Source organism: Chiroxiphia lanceolata, chromosome 7 (genome assembly GCF_009829145.1).
Source record: "Chiroxiphia lanceolata isolate bChiLan1 chromosome 7, bChiLan1.pri, whole genome shotgun sequence".
NCBI classification, from domain to species: Eukaryota; Metazoa; Chordata; class Aves; order Passeriformes; family Pipridae; genus Chiroxiphia; species Chiroxiphia lanceolata.
In genome coordinates, this window is record NC_045643.1 from 4,220,897 (window position 1) to 4,235,928 (window position 15,032).

The following is a 15,032-nucleotide window of genomic DNA, read 5'->3' on the forward strand; positions in this document are numbered from 1 at the left end:
CAGGAAGCTTTTTCAGAAAGACACTGGTAGTACTGACCTAGGGAAAGAAAACTCCAGAAGAAACAAAAGGGGTAAGAGTTCTACTCTTTGCACTGATTTAGTTCTTTATGAGAGCTTGGTCTAATGCCTCCTGAAAGCAACTAGTTCAGTTTAGAACACAGCAAAACACCCATACAGATGAAAAAAAGCTAAACTTGTGTCTGCACAACTTTATTTTCACATGTAAAACATGCACCCTTGCACGTGGCAGTCCAACCCCTGTCTCTATTCAAGGCAACACCAGCTGTCACTCAAAGGGCAGCTCTACACCAAGTCAGGAAACTGTGCAGGGAGAAAATACTGGGCCATTATTCCCCATTTTTAATACCTAGTTCTTGCTGATGCTTTGACTTCAGGTCTTCTTTTTCCTTCAGACATTGTTCTCTGATCTTCTCCCACTCCAGCTGATGGCGGCTTTGCAGGATGGCCACCTCCTGCGCACGTTTGTCGTTGAGCATCTCCCGCAGCTCCACAAGGGCAGTCTCCTTCTCTTTCCTCAGGTTTGCCTGCGTAAGCTCCAGCTGGGAAGTGTGCATATTGTTTAGGGTCAGGCGTAAAGCTTCCAGTTCAAGGCTGTGCAGTGTCTGTGATGGAGGAAAAGAAGGGTTTCTCCCTCCCCTCTCAGGAAATGTGTTCATTTTTTTCATGATCAGTTTCAGTTTCAGCTGTTAAACACAGCTAAGTTTTGCCTTTCTGTACTTGGAGAATGTTTTCTTTGTGGCAGAGACCCTTAAAAGAACACTTAAAAGAAGCTGACTTCTGTCACACACCAGCTCACCCCAACCCTTCACTGCCTATTGAAAAAATTCCTTATATTTGCTACTGGTTATAATTTGTTAAAAAAATTAAAATTCTGAAGTGGTATTGGAAAAGTAGAAATAAAATTCACCACACTTCATTAAAAAAAAGGGGGGGAATAGCCAACAGTTAGAAATGGCAGCTAAAACAGACCAACCAAACTTCTCAATTCTTAACCTAACCAGTACACCAACAGCTTGTAATTAGACCTAACGCTGGACATATTCTTTCCATTTCCACTTTGCATTTAGTGGAGGTGTTAAAAGACCCAGTAAATATCTAGAGGAAAAAAGTCAAGTTTTCATACTTCAGATGCAAGAAAGCATTCCTGATTGTACTAATGGGATACTTAAAAGTGGGTGGGGCTTAGTATTGTTCCTAAATTCACTTGTTAAACTTACCGAGACATGAAAAATTAGTTGTTTTTCTTCCTTAAACCCATCAATTTAAGCAATTAAGTTTTCTTCAGAATTAACGTTAAAATGTAACAGCAGTGAGGACCCTGGAAAACTCCTCTAGGAAACATCTAATACCACCCACCAAGAGACAACCTCTATTTCTTCAGTTGCAGCACTACATGAAAGAGCACATGCAATTCCCACAGAAATTAAAGGAGAAGGCTCCTTGATTTCTGTGCCTCCTGGAGATCATGAAACCTCAGGTCAGTACTACAGTAATCACTGTGTTTCTTCCTTTTACCTGGGACTGGAGCTGAGCTTGCTCCTGCTCTGCTTTGTGTGTGGCTGCCATTTGCTGCTGAAGTTCATCCAATAGGTGCTTCTGCTCTTCCTTCAGTTCAGCACGGAGCTTCTCCATTTCCTCTTCATGTTTAGCAGCCAGTTCAGAGATTTCACGATCGTGCTCTCGTTCATGTACCTGCAGAGACAGGTAGATGAAAAGCTTTCTTTCTTCAAAGTATGGTTGTTTAGCCCTAATTATTGAATCAGAATTCTCCCCTCCTGCTGACCCCAAATCAAAGACATCGTGGGAAAAAACAAAATTAATACATTTTTGCGTCTCCAAAATGTTTACGCTGCTTAAATGACAATGCAAAACAAGCTTATTTTTCCAAAATAAGCCCAATTACAGCATTTACCTTTTTTATTACAGCAATCTCTTCCTTTCTTTTTTCTTCCAGCTTCTCCTGTTTTTCCACTTTATCTTTTATTTCAGCATTTAACTCTTCTATCTGAAAACAGGCATACAAACATTTGCAATGGCAACCTTAAGCATTACGAAATCTCACGACTGCTGCAGTTACCAGAGTTTCCTACCTCTCTCTTGTGTGTCAAACTCACTTCAGTTAATTCAGCAATGTGCTGAGTGGCCATTTTATCCATTTCCTCTTTGTAATGTTTCTCCACCTTGGATTGAGCCTCCTGTGCAGCTTGTGCAGCCTGAAAGGATTCCTGCAAGCGAGCCTCAAGATTCAAATGAGCCTCTTTAAAATGGGCAATTTCTTCAGTCAACTGGTTCTTTTCCTCACTGTATTCAGTACTCTTTTCCTTTATTTCAGCAGTAAGTTTATGAATTTCTTGGTTGCAAAGGTTTAACCTGTCCTCATAGCCCAGTCTTTCACACTCCTGTACTTCTTTGAGGTTTTGCATTTCAGCATTAAGGTCATGTATGTTTTTCTCAAGGTCCTCAATGATGCCAGCATTCTCCGCTAGTGCTTTTTCTGCTTTCACCAAATCCTCCTCCACAGCAGATAATCTTTCTCCTAAGGCTGTTTTTTCCTTCAATAAAAGTGCTAAATTTTGTTCTTTATTATTGATTTCAGCTTTGAGTAACTCCTGTTCTTTTAGCAACATCTCCTCAGATACAGTTTTCTGCCCGAGCAGCTCTGCTATTCTCTGGTTTTTAGCCTTCTGCGCATCAAGCTGGCTTTGCATCTGATCCCTTTGACTTTGCAAAGCAGCCAACTGACGGCCAAAGAGAGACTGCACTTCGCTTGTCACAGAATCAGAAGCCATTTTCTGCTCTTGAACGTCTTTCACTAATTGCTCCTGAGCTCGCAGCTGCACCATCAACATTTCTCTTTCCTCTTGGAGGTCCTTCACCATTTCTTGCCAGACAGAGGGTTTTGACACTTGTGTCAGGGCCTCTACAGCACAGTGAGGCTGGCCTCCACCCTCACCCTGCTGCTTTACTAGAAACATGAGTTTATTTTCAAGTTCTTTCTCCATTTTTTCCAGTTCTTTTTCACAACAGATCCGTGCTGCACGTTCTTCCTCCAGTTCTGCCTGCATATGAGAGAGCTCAGACACTGCTTTTTCCCATTTTCCAACAGCTTCTTGGGTGTCCTGATAAGCTATCTTCAAGGTTGACTCCATCTGATGGAGCTGCTCAATTAGCTTCACACATCTCTCTGCTGAACACACTGTCTCACCATCCTTTACGTCACCATAGTCTCTTAGTTTGTTTTCCTGCAGGCAGTTATCTGGCACAAACGAAACAAATGCCTCCGCTCCCACCTCTTCAAAAGCTTCTTGAGCCAAGGCACTAGGACATGTTCCCTCATCAAAGCTAGAGTTTAATGGAGGAGATATAAAACCTGTGCTGGGTTCTAGAATCACACTGTTGTCTAGCCCATACGTACTGCATCCACCCTCCTCGATGGCACGACCTTCTGAAGTGCTGGATGCATAGGAGTCTTCTGGTGTTCCTGTGGAAATCAGATATTTAGCCAACATGCCTTCATCACCACTGAAGAGCCCCAGTTCTGACAAGTGTCCTTCAGACAGGTTATCTCCTTTGCTACTTTCATTATTCTCTGTGATCTCTGAATTCTTAATTTCTTCTAACTGATCCCTTGAGGATTCACACTGGGACTCCAGTTCTTCATGCACTGGCTTGTCTCCAGCTTCCAACTGCTGTGGTTTGTCCCACATCTCCTCAAGCCCTGCTACCTGCAACTCTGACACCCCTGATAAAATTGGGTTTTCCCTCAATTTCATTAGCTTTTTATTGGAGACAATCTCTCCATCACGCTTTTGCCCTGCATCTATACTTTTTTCAGCCTCATAAAGTCGCTTTTCATTTAATTCCTGGATGAAAGAATTCAGTTTCTGAATCTCTTCATTCAAGGACTGTTTTTCTTGTTTATATCGTTGGGCTTCCTTAGCCTGCTCTTCTGCATCAGAAAGTTGACACTTAAGGTCATCAATTAAATCCTTGTATTTAGTCTCAATTTCAGATTTCTCTCTCTGAAAGTCCTCTTTTTGGTTTTCAAGTCTCTTCCTCAAATTTTCGTTATTAATTTCAGACTCCTGAAGACTACTATTTAAGTCAATTATTATGCCATTCAAATTCTGAACATGTTCTTCAGAATTCAAAGCATAGAGTTCTTTTTTTAACTGTTCAAGCTCATTCTTGTATTTTAAAATTATTTCTTCTTCATATGCCTGCTTGGTTACTGCAATCTCTCTTCTGTAGCACTTCTCCAGCTCATTCCTCAAGTTACCCAACTGTCTGCAAATATCCTTCTCATGAATGGTTTTCAGTTCTTCAATATGTTGCTGTTCTTTCACTTTGGATAAAGCTATTTCATTCTTTAACTCTGTTATTTCTGAGTCCCGGAGAGAAAGTGTTTGTTGTAGTACAGACAAGCCAAATCTTTCTGTTGCCAGCAGATCCTGAAGACTTTTAATGCGTTGCTCTTTTTCATCTATGCTTTTGTATAGCTCTTGCATTGTACCTTTCATATCCTCTTCCATCTGGGCAAGGAGATTTTCTTTATCTTTGGTATTCTTAAAAACAAAACATTACATATGAAATACGCCATTGAAATATGATATGATTTTAATTGCCTTAAGCCTCATGCTTTTAATTTACCTTCAAGAACAATAATTAAGTGCAGGGTGTATCATTGGCCTATGCAAGAGAATTTTTAAGCACAGAGATTGGAAAGTACCACTGAAATACTCTTCAAATGTGAAAATAAAAATATCAAATTGCCTAAATGGTATGCCACTGACTCCAGAGAGAAGGGAAATAGCGGCTGTTGCAAACTTCAGCAATTTTAATTACAAATAAAATAACATCAAGAGCTACAGACACCTCTCCACCTCATAGCTCAGAAAAAATACCTCCCATAGGCAGGAGTAAGCCAACAGAACAGCCACATCAAATTTTGCCTCCTATGATTCACTTAAACGTTTAAGGCTTCTATCCATGGCATTGCTGGTTACAGTCTTAAAGGAGATCAGACCTTTTAAGCTGTTCCTTTAATGTTTGTAACCACAATCCCTACGGATTTACTTCTAAAGAAGATGACTTTTTTCATGATTGTGTCACTAGAGCAGGTCCGAGTTATCACCAAATTGGAAATAATTATTATAAACGAATCAGTGTCTGTTTTTACCTTTTGGGAAGACTCCAATTGTACTTCCAGGTCATGTGCTTTCTGGCGCAGCATCTCCAAGTGGGCATTTTGCTCTCTGAGACGATCCTGGAACAAGGACATTTGCTGCTGGGCTTCTAATCCTTCGTTTTTCCTGAGATTTTTACTCCTCAGCATCTGGTTAACCTGAGCACATAAAGGTACTCCCAGTCAGAAGTCAGTTTGTATCCAAACAACTCATGCACAAGACTCACTGTCTGCATAAAATACACTGCATTCATTTAATACAGATTTGCCCTATGGTTTTCATTCTCAACAGATAAGAATCTCCCTAAAAAGTCAGGCAAAACTTGTCATGTTTTAGGTACTATTACTTACTGTAAAGATGTGTTAGATGATTCATCCCTATGATGAATTCTCCAGTATTAAGAGCCTAAAAATCTAACATAATGAATCATACTGAATTCCTCCAATATGAAGCAGAACTTCCAATGGACTGGACATACCAATAAGAAGACAATGAACAAAACCAGTCTTCTCTGCAAAGGATTTACAGCTCATTACTAAAGGGTTTTGGTTTTTTTTTTTTCCTCTCTCCACATCCCTTCAAATGAAAACATTTCTACCATAGGGGTAACATAAAATGTGTTTTACTCATTTTTAAAATCTTTTTCTGAAGATGTTGCTAAAGCCAAGAAATAATACCTAAGATAGTATTAGTGCTTTCATCTATTATCAAAATTGACATGCTTCCACAAACAATGTGCATCCTATCACTGGAATTATTTGGAGTATGCCCCAAGTGCTATTTAGAGGCTTTATCCCGGTCTTTCAATGGCTTATGCAGCAAATCCCAACAAACATCTGTAGAGTAACTTTCACTGTTACCACCTATTTTACCAACAGCAACTAGAATTGCAAATAGAAGACAGTATCTTTTTTGTTATTTTACAAGATTTCATTTAGCAGACGATTTATTTTCCAGGGCATGAGCAACTCCAAGATAATCCCTGAACTAAAAAGTCCCAGGTTTGCCTTTTTTAAAATTTTTAAAACCCATTCTTTTCCTATCCAGACAGTCAAGACATGTAATCCCACCTAGAGCATTTCTTATCCTGCAAACCTGAAACGGTAAGTATACAGAAATATTTCTCTTTGGCTTATACTACGAGGCTCCAAAGACAATAAATATATGAGTTCAGAGAGAACAGCCATTAGAACACTGAGCATCACCAAAACATAAAGCATTTTTAAAATACATTTTAAAGTAGATGAAAGGCTGCAGTATCTCTCGTTATCCGGGGATTACATCCATGAACAACTTGTTGCACTGAAGCAGGTTCTCTGTGCCACAGGGGGTTGCCTCAACCATCTTCACGTTATTTTAAATCTCCTTCTTTGAGCCAAGTCACCTCAGTACAGCAAGTTTCTGTCTAAGAGCTGAGCTGTTCCAGTTGCCCAAGTATAAATTCCGAGATTGCTTTGGCAAAGGAAAAATGATCACGTGCAAACTCAAGTTATTACAGCAGTGGTCGTGTACAGACCCCCAAACCACCAACAATATTGTGTGAAGTTCCCTAACAAGGGCTTATTAACTGATGGACAAGGAAGTGTAATGACCTCCAAAAACATTACACAATCAAGTGGGAAATACAAGGATATTTCCGTGACTTCTCCGGAAAAAAATGCTCCACCTTGCCCTGAAATCACTTTCACTGCTGTGCTACAATATGAACTAGCAAGAGCTACATGATCAGTTCAATATGATTCCACATTCATAGTCCAAACCTGTTCTTACTCTCTTGGTAAGGACACAGAGACTGGAGGAGAGGCACACCTGATGTAACTGAAGCTGTAAATCATGGACCTGACCAGCAACGCGTGAAGCCTCTTCCTGCACGTCATCCCGGTCTTCCTTGGCCTGTTGAAGGCAGCTCGTGAGCTTCCTGATGATTTCATTCTGCTCTTGAACAGTAGTTTCCTACAGGGATCACAAGAAGTGCACTTTTGAAGCTAAACTATTCCTAGTATATTTGGAACCAAGTAAGTTTTCTTCAAAGCTGCTACAGAATCGTAGTTTTAACAAACTTGCACCAGAGGTGTTCAAAGACAATGGCAGGCGTGATGAAAGAGGAGTCTTACACTGATCTCAAGGATGACAAACCTAATCAAAAGTGACTTTTTAAACAAACTATAGGATACCAGTAATGAAATTAACATTTTTACTTCAAAATTTGTAGCTCTAATTGATGTAAAAGCAATAAGGTTTTCAAAAAGTATATAATGAATATTTAATGCTCCCTAAAATGAGTCCTATCTGTCAGCTCTTCCCTTCAGCCATGTGAAAGGAAGCTAATGAGATGGGACACATTAATCCTATTTCACGTTAATCAAATTAATCTTTTCAATTTATTTTTCACCAACAGGAAATGTCTTTGTTTCCCCAGTCCTAGAAGGAGGGGAAAAAAAAAGAAAACCACACAAAGGGGCAAATAGTTATTCTTAGGAATCACCTGGTAATAATTTACCTTTACATAGAACTGCTAGAGAAGGAGAATTCAATATATTATTTTTTAATATTTTGGAAGAGGATGCTGCTTTTTGTAGTTATCAAGGTGAAGCACTTCACACTAAAAAAAAATACTTCTTTTCAGTTTTGCCACCTAAATATTTTCAGGATTAAAGTGAAATATTATTATCCCATTATCCACTTCTATGAAACATACCTGAAGCTGCATAGAGTCGTTGTGCTGTGTGAGCTGGTCCTGCAGTTCATCCATCTGTGCAGTGAGTTTTTCCACTGCCTCCTGTTTCTCCAGAAGTCTGTTCTCCAGCTCAGCTATCCTTGCCTGACACATCTTAGCATCAGCCTCACTGTATTCTGCAGTAGAATTTATCCTGTCTTTCTTCATGAAAGAAACAAAAACATATTTATTCACTAAAATAATATACCATTTCTGGTTCGCAGTTAGTCTGAAAATAAACTCAGCTTCAAGGTTAAGTCCTAGGTAAATTCTACTTTTAAAGTAATTCAACACTGGGACTTTGTGTTTAATAGAAACACTATATACATGAAGTCCTTAATTGTTAAAAAATTCAAATAAAAAACATTAATAAATAATATATTTTCACATGATACTTTAAGGCACAAAAGTAAATTAAGCATGTATTGGGATATAAATACCTTCCAACAACTGACTGAAATTTGGGAGGGGGCAGGCAGAATACCACCAAACAAGCAAAATTTTTACATTCATTTGTGCTGACTGGAGAACAGTCCATCCACAGGAAAAATAACAATGTTAAGTTCTTCAATTAAAACTAAATTCCTGTGGTTTTGAGGAGCAATATTATTACAATTCTCACAGAAGATATACAGCATCTTGTATTTCATTTTAAATACTTTTTGTTTGTATCACATGAAACAACTAAGAACGAACCTACTTTTCTATTATAAACATCACTCAAATTTCTCTGGACAAAGTCTACAATTTCACTAAAACTTCTTAGCAACCAATTTCACAGACGGTACAGACAGAGAAGTGCCTGGTTTAGACTGTAAAATAGTGAAATCGCATCAGTTTTATCTCATTTGATAACAATGCCCAATTAATAATTTTAGAAAACCAACTATCACAGACCTATACAGGATCTTTTACTAAAAATACATTCTTTCACACTCACTTCAGTTGCATGATCGTTCAGTACGTCCCAGTTGGACAAATCAGCATTCCCCTGGTAAGTAACCAAATAAAACAGACACTAAATTGTGGCCATTTTAAAAGAAAATAAGGAAAATTAAGAGGGGAAAAAAAGGAAAATAAGGAAACCCAGAATTATTTTGGAAACACCCTAAGCACATGAGCCAGAAAGGTCCATGTTGTGAGATAACATATCAGTGAGAGACTGACTTTTAATGCTAAACCCAGCTGGTCTTCCATGGTAAAATGAAATAATTAACAGCAAAAACCAAACAAATAAGCAAAAATTATTACAAATGTCTACTTAAATTTAGGGCTAAGCCTCACCGCTGAGATTCAATGTTTGATCCTCACCTGTTGTGGCTGGCCAATACAGCTGAGCAGTCTCTGATCTCCTGCTAAATACTAGTAAATTGACAGGAGATTATTTAACAAACATGCTAAAACCATTCAGGTAACTACAAAAGAAGTACTTTTTTCTGACACACATCCATAAGGTAGCTTGGTATCTTGAAAGATGTTTCCCTTTCACTAAATTCCCAACAAGACCAAGATGATTATAGCACTATTTGGAAAAGGCAGCCCACAGCTCTCCCTGTATTTTGAATCTGCATGAAGTAGTTCCCAATGATTTACTGTCTCCCTGGAGGTGCCCTCTCCAGGTAACCTAGAATTCCAGCTGCTTTATAAACCAGTTATTTTGACAAAAGCTGGTTAGAAGTTGTAAGTGATTTTTGTTTCTTTTTGAATTTAAGTTCACATGAATATAGTAAGGACACTCCTGTGGCTGAGTGACAAAATACTGTGTTTTTTCTCAGACACTTCGGTGTGTAGCTTCATAACAGCCTTTGCATTATGTTGAAGATATCCTGAAAGCATCAGGGATACCCCCAAAACAGAAAGCAGGATGATACATGAAAATCGTATCCTCCATTATTGCAGGTTTGCAAATACACTAGTTTGATGCTGTTGTGGCATGCTGTGAAAACATACCAACAGCTGGAGAGATGCTTTTGATGTAGAAGGCACCACCTCCCCAAAACTCATGAATCTTTGCACAGAGAACATGATTACCTTTAGGGGGTCATCAGTACAAACATATTGAAACACATTAGCCACAAGCAGAGTCACATTTTAAACAAATCTGGTATTGGAAATAACATCTATACCGGCTTTACAATGGCTATTGAGAGTTTGCTGGAATAAATAATAATGTTTCAGAAAACATTAAGCACTTTTGAGCCAGCAAAGTGATACAAAACCAGACTAATAACATGCATTATAAAGTTCTGGCAGTTTTGCTCATCTGCTATACCTCTTAATCCAGATTTGCTATTACATGAAGTCACAGCCATGTAACCAGAAGAAGAGAAGTCCATGGCAGTGAAAGGTGAAAGACCACAACTTAGCAGGCTAACAGCTCCCTGACATTACCAGCTGTCCAGGCTGTATCATGGAGATGCCTTACTCCGTAAGTGACATCACTTTGTAACAGATTGAATTATTACAAGTGGAAATACACCAGTTTAATTCCTCCTCAATGGCAGCTCGTTGACAGTACCAGCGAACTCGCACCCAAGTACCACAATCACCTGGAACACTTGTTATCTGCAGATGGGGCGAAGCCAAGGCAAGAAATACTAAGATTTACCTCTGTTGTCGCCTCTAGTAGGTTGGTGTCTTCAGCCTTACTCTCTATGCCCTTACCAACACCTCTGGCTGCTACTGGGTGCTCTTCCTCCGGAACGTCATGCGCGTGGACAGCCGAGCCCTTCCTCTGCGCCGCCTTTTTCTGCGGCTGCGCGACGTCGCTCTTTGCTTTTCGCTGTCTGAAGTAAGCAAACTGTGCAGAAAAGATTGGAAGAGGTAGAGGGAGAGGTAAGCGAGGAAAAGGTAGCAGGACCACAAGATTAACACAGTCATGGGTGATGAAGATCCTATCTGGATAAAATCTATACATCTGCAGAAAAACTGCTTTGTCTCCCTACTTTCCATGCACTCAACACGTACTGGATGACTGAGCCATTAAGCAACAGATCTCACATCAGTGCTAAAGACTCATTTCAACACAAGAATCAAATTTTACTCAGTGAAACTTTGTGTGTTAATGACAATCCAGAATTACAGCAAGGCAGATCAGCGAAGGAACGAGTTGTCAATATACTAGAAGCATTAGGAAAAAATAATAATTGAGCAGTCTTTCTGCAAGACTAGCAAAAACGAGAACCCCCTTGTCACGGTGCCAAAGCCAGCGCACCCCTACAAATATATCTAAACAGATCCTTGCCAGCGTAAGCTTTGAGATTAAAATTAACGGAAGTGAATCCTCATGCTCCTTCCCTGCCACCCCCTTAAGAGAATACAGCAAAACTTCCTCGCCAGAAAGCAGCCTCCAGTACATAAATAGAAAATCAATTAAGCCAGGTCATTTTAATTTCTTCTGTTGAAGAATCAGATGCTCTACTTTATCAGGCTATCACAGCTCCACAAAGCCCCAGGGACCTGTAAAGAATGTCACTGACAGAATTTATTACTCAACTCTCCCTAGCACCTTAAACAGCTTAAAAAGGATTATTGTTATTTTCAACTCTAGTATTGTGTTTGGGGAGCATTTCCAAGTAACATCTCCCTCACAGCATAAATCCAGATATCCTTCTCACAAGGAAAAAGCCTTCTTCAAGGTTAAAGCCATGGCTTATCAAGTGCAGTGTTATATCCTTGTGATGAGATAAAACAGATAGTTGTATGATGACTGGATGCAAACATCGTTGCCAAGTTCTACCTGCAATACATATGAAAATCCAATGCTAGACAGCTTGGTTTTCCTGTCAAACAGCCACCTCACACAAAAATTTTGTCTGTGTCTTCTCATTCAGTTTGTGAAATGGATCTAGTTCAGTTCCCTCCCCTTACAGCAACTTCCACTGACAGCTTAGCTACTCCACAGAAATATGGATACACATCTGCTACAACTGAGCAGCCTGTTTAAAAGGTGTACTTGCAGAAAGACAAAGGTGTATTTGCTGTTTCTTACCAGCAGATAAAAAACACTTAGGTGCAAACAGCTTATTTTTAATTTCTATACTTATTAATACTGAATGCAGATTAAATGAAGATCACCTGATGTCCTGTGCTTTTCACGATAAGCAAAATGAACAGGCCAGTACATAAAGCTGCAGTAAGACACAAATACTGTTCTCTGAAATCAGGTGTTAACTCTAGCACTTACTGATGGCAATACATGTTAAAAATAGCTAGTGCACTAATTAACCTGATAACATGGGGAAAACGGGGCAGGAGGAAACTTGCAGAAAAACAGAGAATAGAGGAAACTGCTGAAGCAGGGAAAAAGGGAAAACAAGTGTAAAACAACCAGAAAAGATGAGAAAGGAAAGGCAGAGAGAGTGGGCACCATGGAAAGCAGTTAATGATTTCATGAAGGGACACGGAGTATCTGACATTAAAATACCAAGACTTGGCATGACTGAATACACAACCATGAATTTTTAAATGCACAGCCAAAAAAAACAAAACATATTTTGTCCCATTCACATGCACTAAACACACAAAATCATAATACGTATCATGCAAAAATAACCAACAATGCCAAAATTTAATGAAACTGCTGGACTTGGTGGAGTGGTTGGAGTCAAATATTCTTCAGACTTATGGAATCATTGGATGGGGAAAAGTTCTATTTAAAGCAATATCGGGTTTCCCAAGCCTTCAATCAGCAACACAAATTTAAGTGTCACTGTAAGAGTACATCAGATTCTCAGTCATCCAACACAAAACAGCAAGTGTGAATGTGAAGCAAGCGTGACATAACTGCCTCTCCCCCATTACAGTGAGATCCCATTGTGCCCCTTTTGAAGGATTTCACTCTCCCTTTGCTTTCTAGAAAAGTGCAAAGGCAAAAGCTTCACTTCTAGCCAAGATGCAGCATTCCACAGGAACCCCAAGAGCACTGTCCACCACAGCAGCCAAAGCAGCTCTCCATGACAGAACACCACCTTTCTGTGGGTACCAACACTCTGCAACTTCATTTCACCAGAAACAGTCAGTTAGAAGCTGACCTGCTGCTTTATGTGCTTCAGAAATTAGTACCAAAACCAACACCCACAGAAAATTGAACTGAACAGAAAACCACATCGCAACCAAACAGAAACAGGTTGTCCAAATAAACCTCTTGGATACAGCTCTTGGTTACAGCAAACATAAGCAATAAGTGCCCTCAGACAAAACCCAGAAATGTTTTCTAGAGCTTCTTCAAAATGATGAAGTGGAAGAACTTCCTGGAAAACCTGAACTCCTTTTTCATCTCCTAACGTGTAAAATACAGGAAGAGCAAAAGCTACTCACATCGGGGGTATGGCACACAGAGTTCTGTAACTAAAGACACAGGGGGCTGGCATGACTAGCTAATAAAAAGGAGAAAAAAGAAGCACTGAATACTTGGGGTTTGTTCTGTTTCTCCATTATTACACCTTGGCTATCAGTATTGCATTTATTATTTACTATTGTATTTATTAAAAACAGGAATCCGAAGTACCTGATACAGTCAGCACTTAGCTGCCAAATCATTACAATTTCCAACTAATAAAACAGTTGTTATTATTATGTGATAACTTAAATGCAAGTACTGATTTTAAAATGAAAACATTTACATTATATCTCTTTCCCAAGTCATTGCTTAGCAGACTAAAATCTACGGACGTCAATAATAAAATAATTGGGGGGGGGGGGGTTTGGGGGAGGAGGGAGGAGGTAAGCAAAAAGCCCCACAGCAGTTCACACCTCCCCACTGAAGCAGTATCAGACTGCAGTTACCATCACTGCACAGGCTACACAACCAGCCTCTCTCCTGTCCCCTGCTGTCCCCTTGTTACTTGTGCAGTGATGAGATGAGATGATTCAGGGAGCTGATCTGATGAACACTGAACACTTCTGTGTCAGACCGCAGATGGGATCACCTTAAACTGCTCTAAGCTGCACCACAGGAAGGAAAACCTGTACCTGTTCACGGTCCTGCCTCCCTTTCAAAACTCCACTTGCATTCAAGAGGAGGACAGCACAAAGAAAACAGGAAAAAAGAAAAACAAAAGAACAAAACAGGAGAAACGTCTCCTTATGGCTCTATTACACGAGGGCCTTTAAACATGAGCTATCCAAAGACAGTTTCTGAAGGAAGTTACAGTCCAGCAGCATGGCCACATCCTACCGTGGGATTAAGAACACACCACGGGCTACACTGAGGGGCATTTATTCCAGTAATTAGCCCAATATGCACCTGTTCCATAAGTCAGCTCTACAACTTCAGATATATAAGTAAAGATACAACAGCAGGGCAAGCACACAGCCACACATGGCAGATGTTGGGTATGAGCATAGTGATGAACGTGCATCTCACGTGCTTGCCTTACAAACCCTAACACACTACCTTTGTGTTTACTAAGCCCCAACGGATACTGCTTCCATTCATTCATCCATCCCGGTGTTTTTGAAAACTTCCTGGTGCCCACAGCCTGCCAGCCAAGGGACAGATCTCCGTGACATTTTAAGAAGCAGAGGAAGCACTACAACTCCCTCTGCCTTTCTAAACCCTTTCCTCTCCTCTCAGCATACCAGGTACATGACACTGTGCAGCAACAACATTGATGGGGCTGCTAATTATGCTTTTTTTTTTTAAATGGGAAGATGAGAGAGATTTAACACATAGTGCAAAAAAACAGTAAATGCAGCACTGGCTCTGCACACGTAACCTGAAACATAATGCAAGTCCGTGCTTTTTTTCTTTTCAATGGCAAACAACAGCTGTGCAACAGGTGGGAACTGGTAACTTATTCAAGCCAAGTCTATCACATTTTTTTCTCACTACAAACAGATTCTGCACTGAGAGTTAACTTATGTTAACAGAAATGTTAACATAGGTCTTAGCACAATAAGGTAACTTCTCAACCTGTGGCTGTAGCCACAGACTGGTAAGACATAGCCAGAAGGGAAATGTGACAGAAACAGCTCAAAACCCAGCAGAAATGCTGAATTAAAAGAAAAGTAACCAGGCATTTCTAACCAGCTTATTCAACACTGATACCAAAACAAAGCAGAATTTTTTTTATCTAAGGGGGTTAACACACATCAAGCGTTAATCA

At 39.8% G+C, this 15,032-nt stretch overlaps 1 protein-coding gene across 1 annotated transcript in view; it reads right to left on the reverse strand.

The window, feature by feature from the left end:
- PCNT (pericentrin) overlaps positions 1-10,840 on the reverse strand; it is a 73,588-nt gene extending 62,748 nt beyond the window's left edge. Inside the window, 9 exon segments of the mRNA XM_032692841.1 lie at positions 368-623; positions 1,537-1,713; positions 1,934-2,026; positions 2,112-4,586; positions 5,201-5,365; positions 7,017-7,160; positions 7,906-8,085; positions 8,864-8,914; positions 10,532-10,840. Of these exon segments, the coding sequence (XP_032548732.1) occupies positions 368-623; positions 1,537-1,713; positions 1,934-2,026; positions 2,112-4,586; positions 5,201-5,365; positions 7,017-7,160; positions 7,906-8,085; positions 8,864-8,914; positions 10,532-10,840 (3,850 nt within the window).
- Between the last annotated feature and the right edge of the window lie 4,192 nt (positions 10,841-15,032).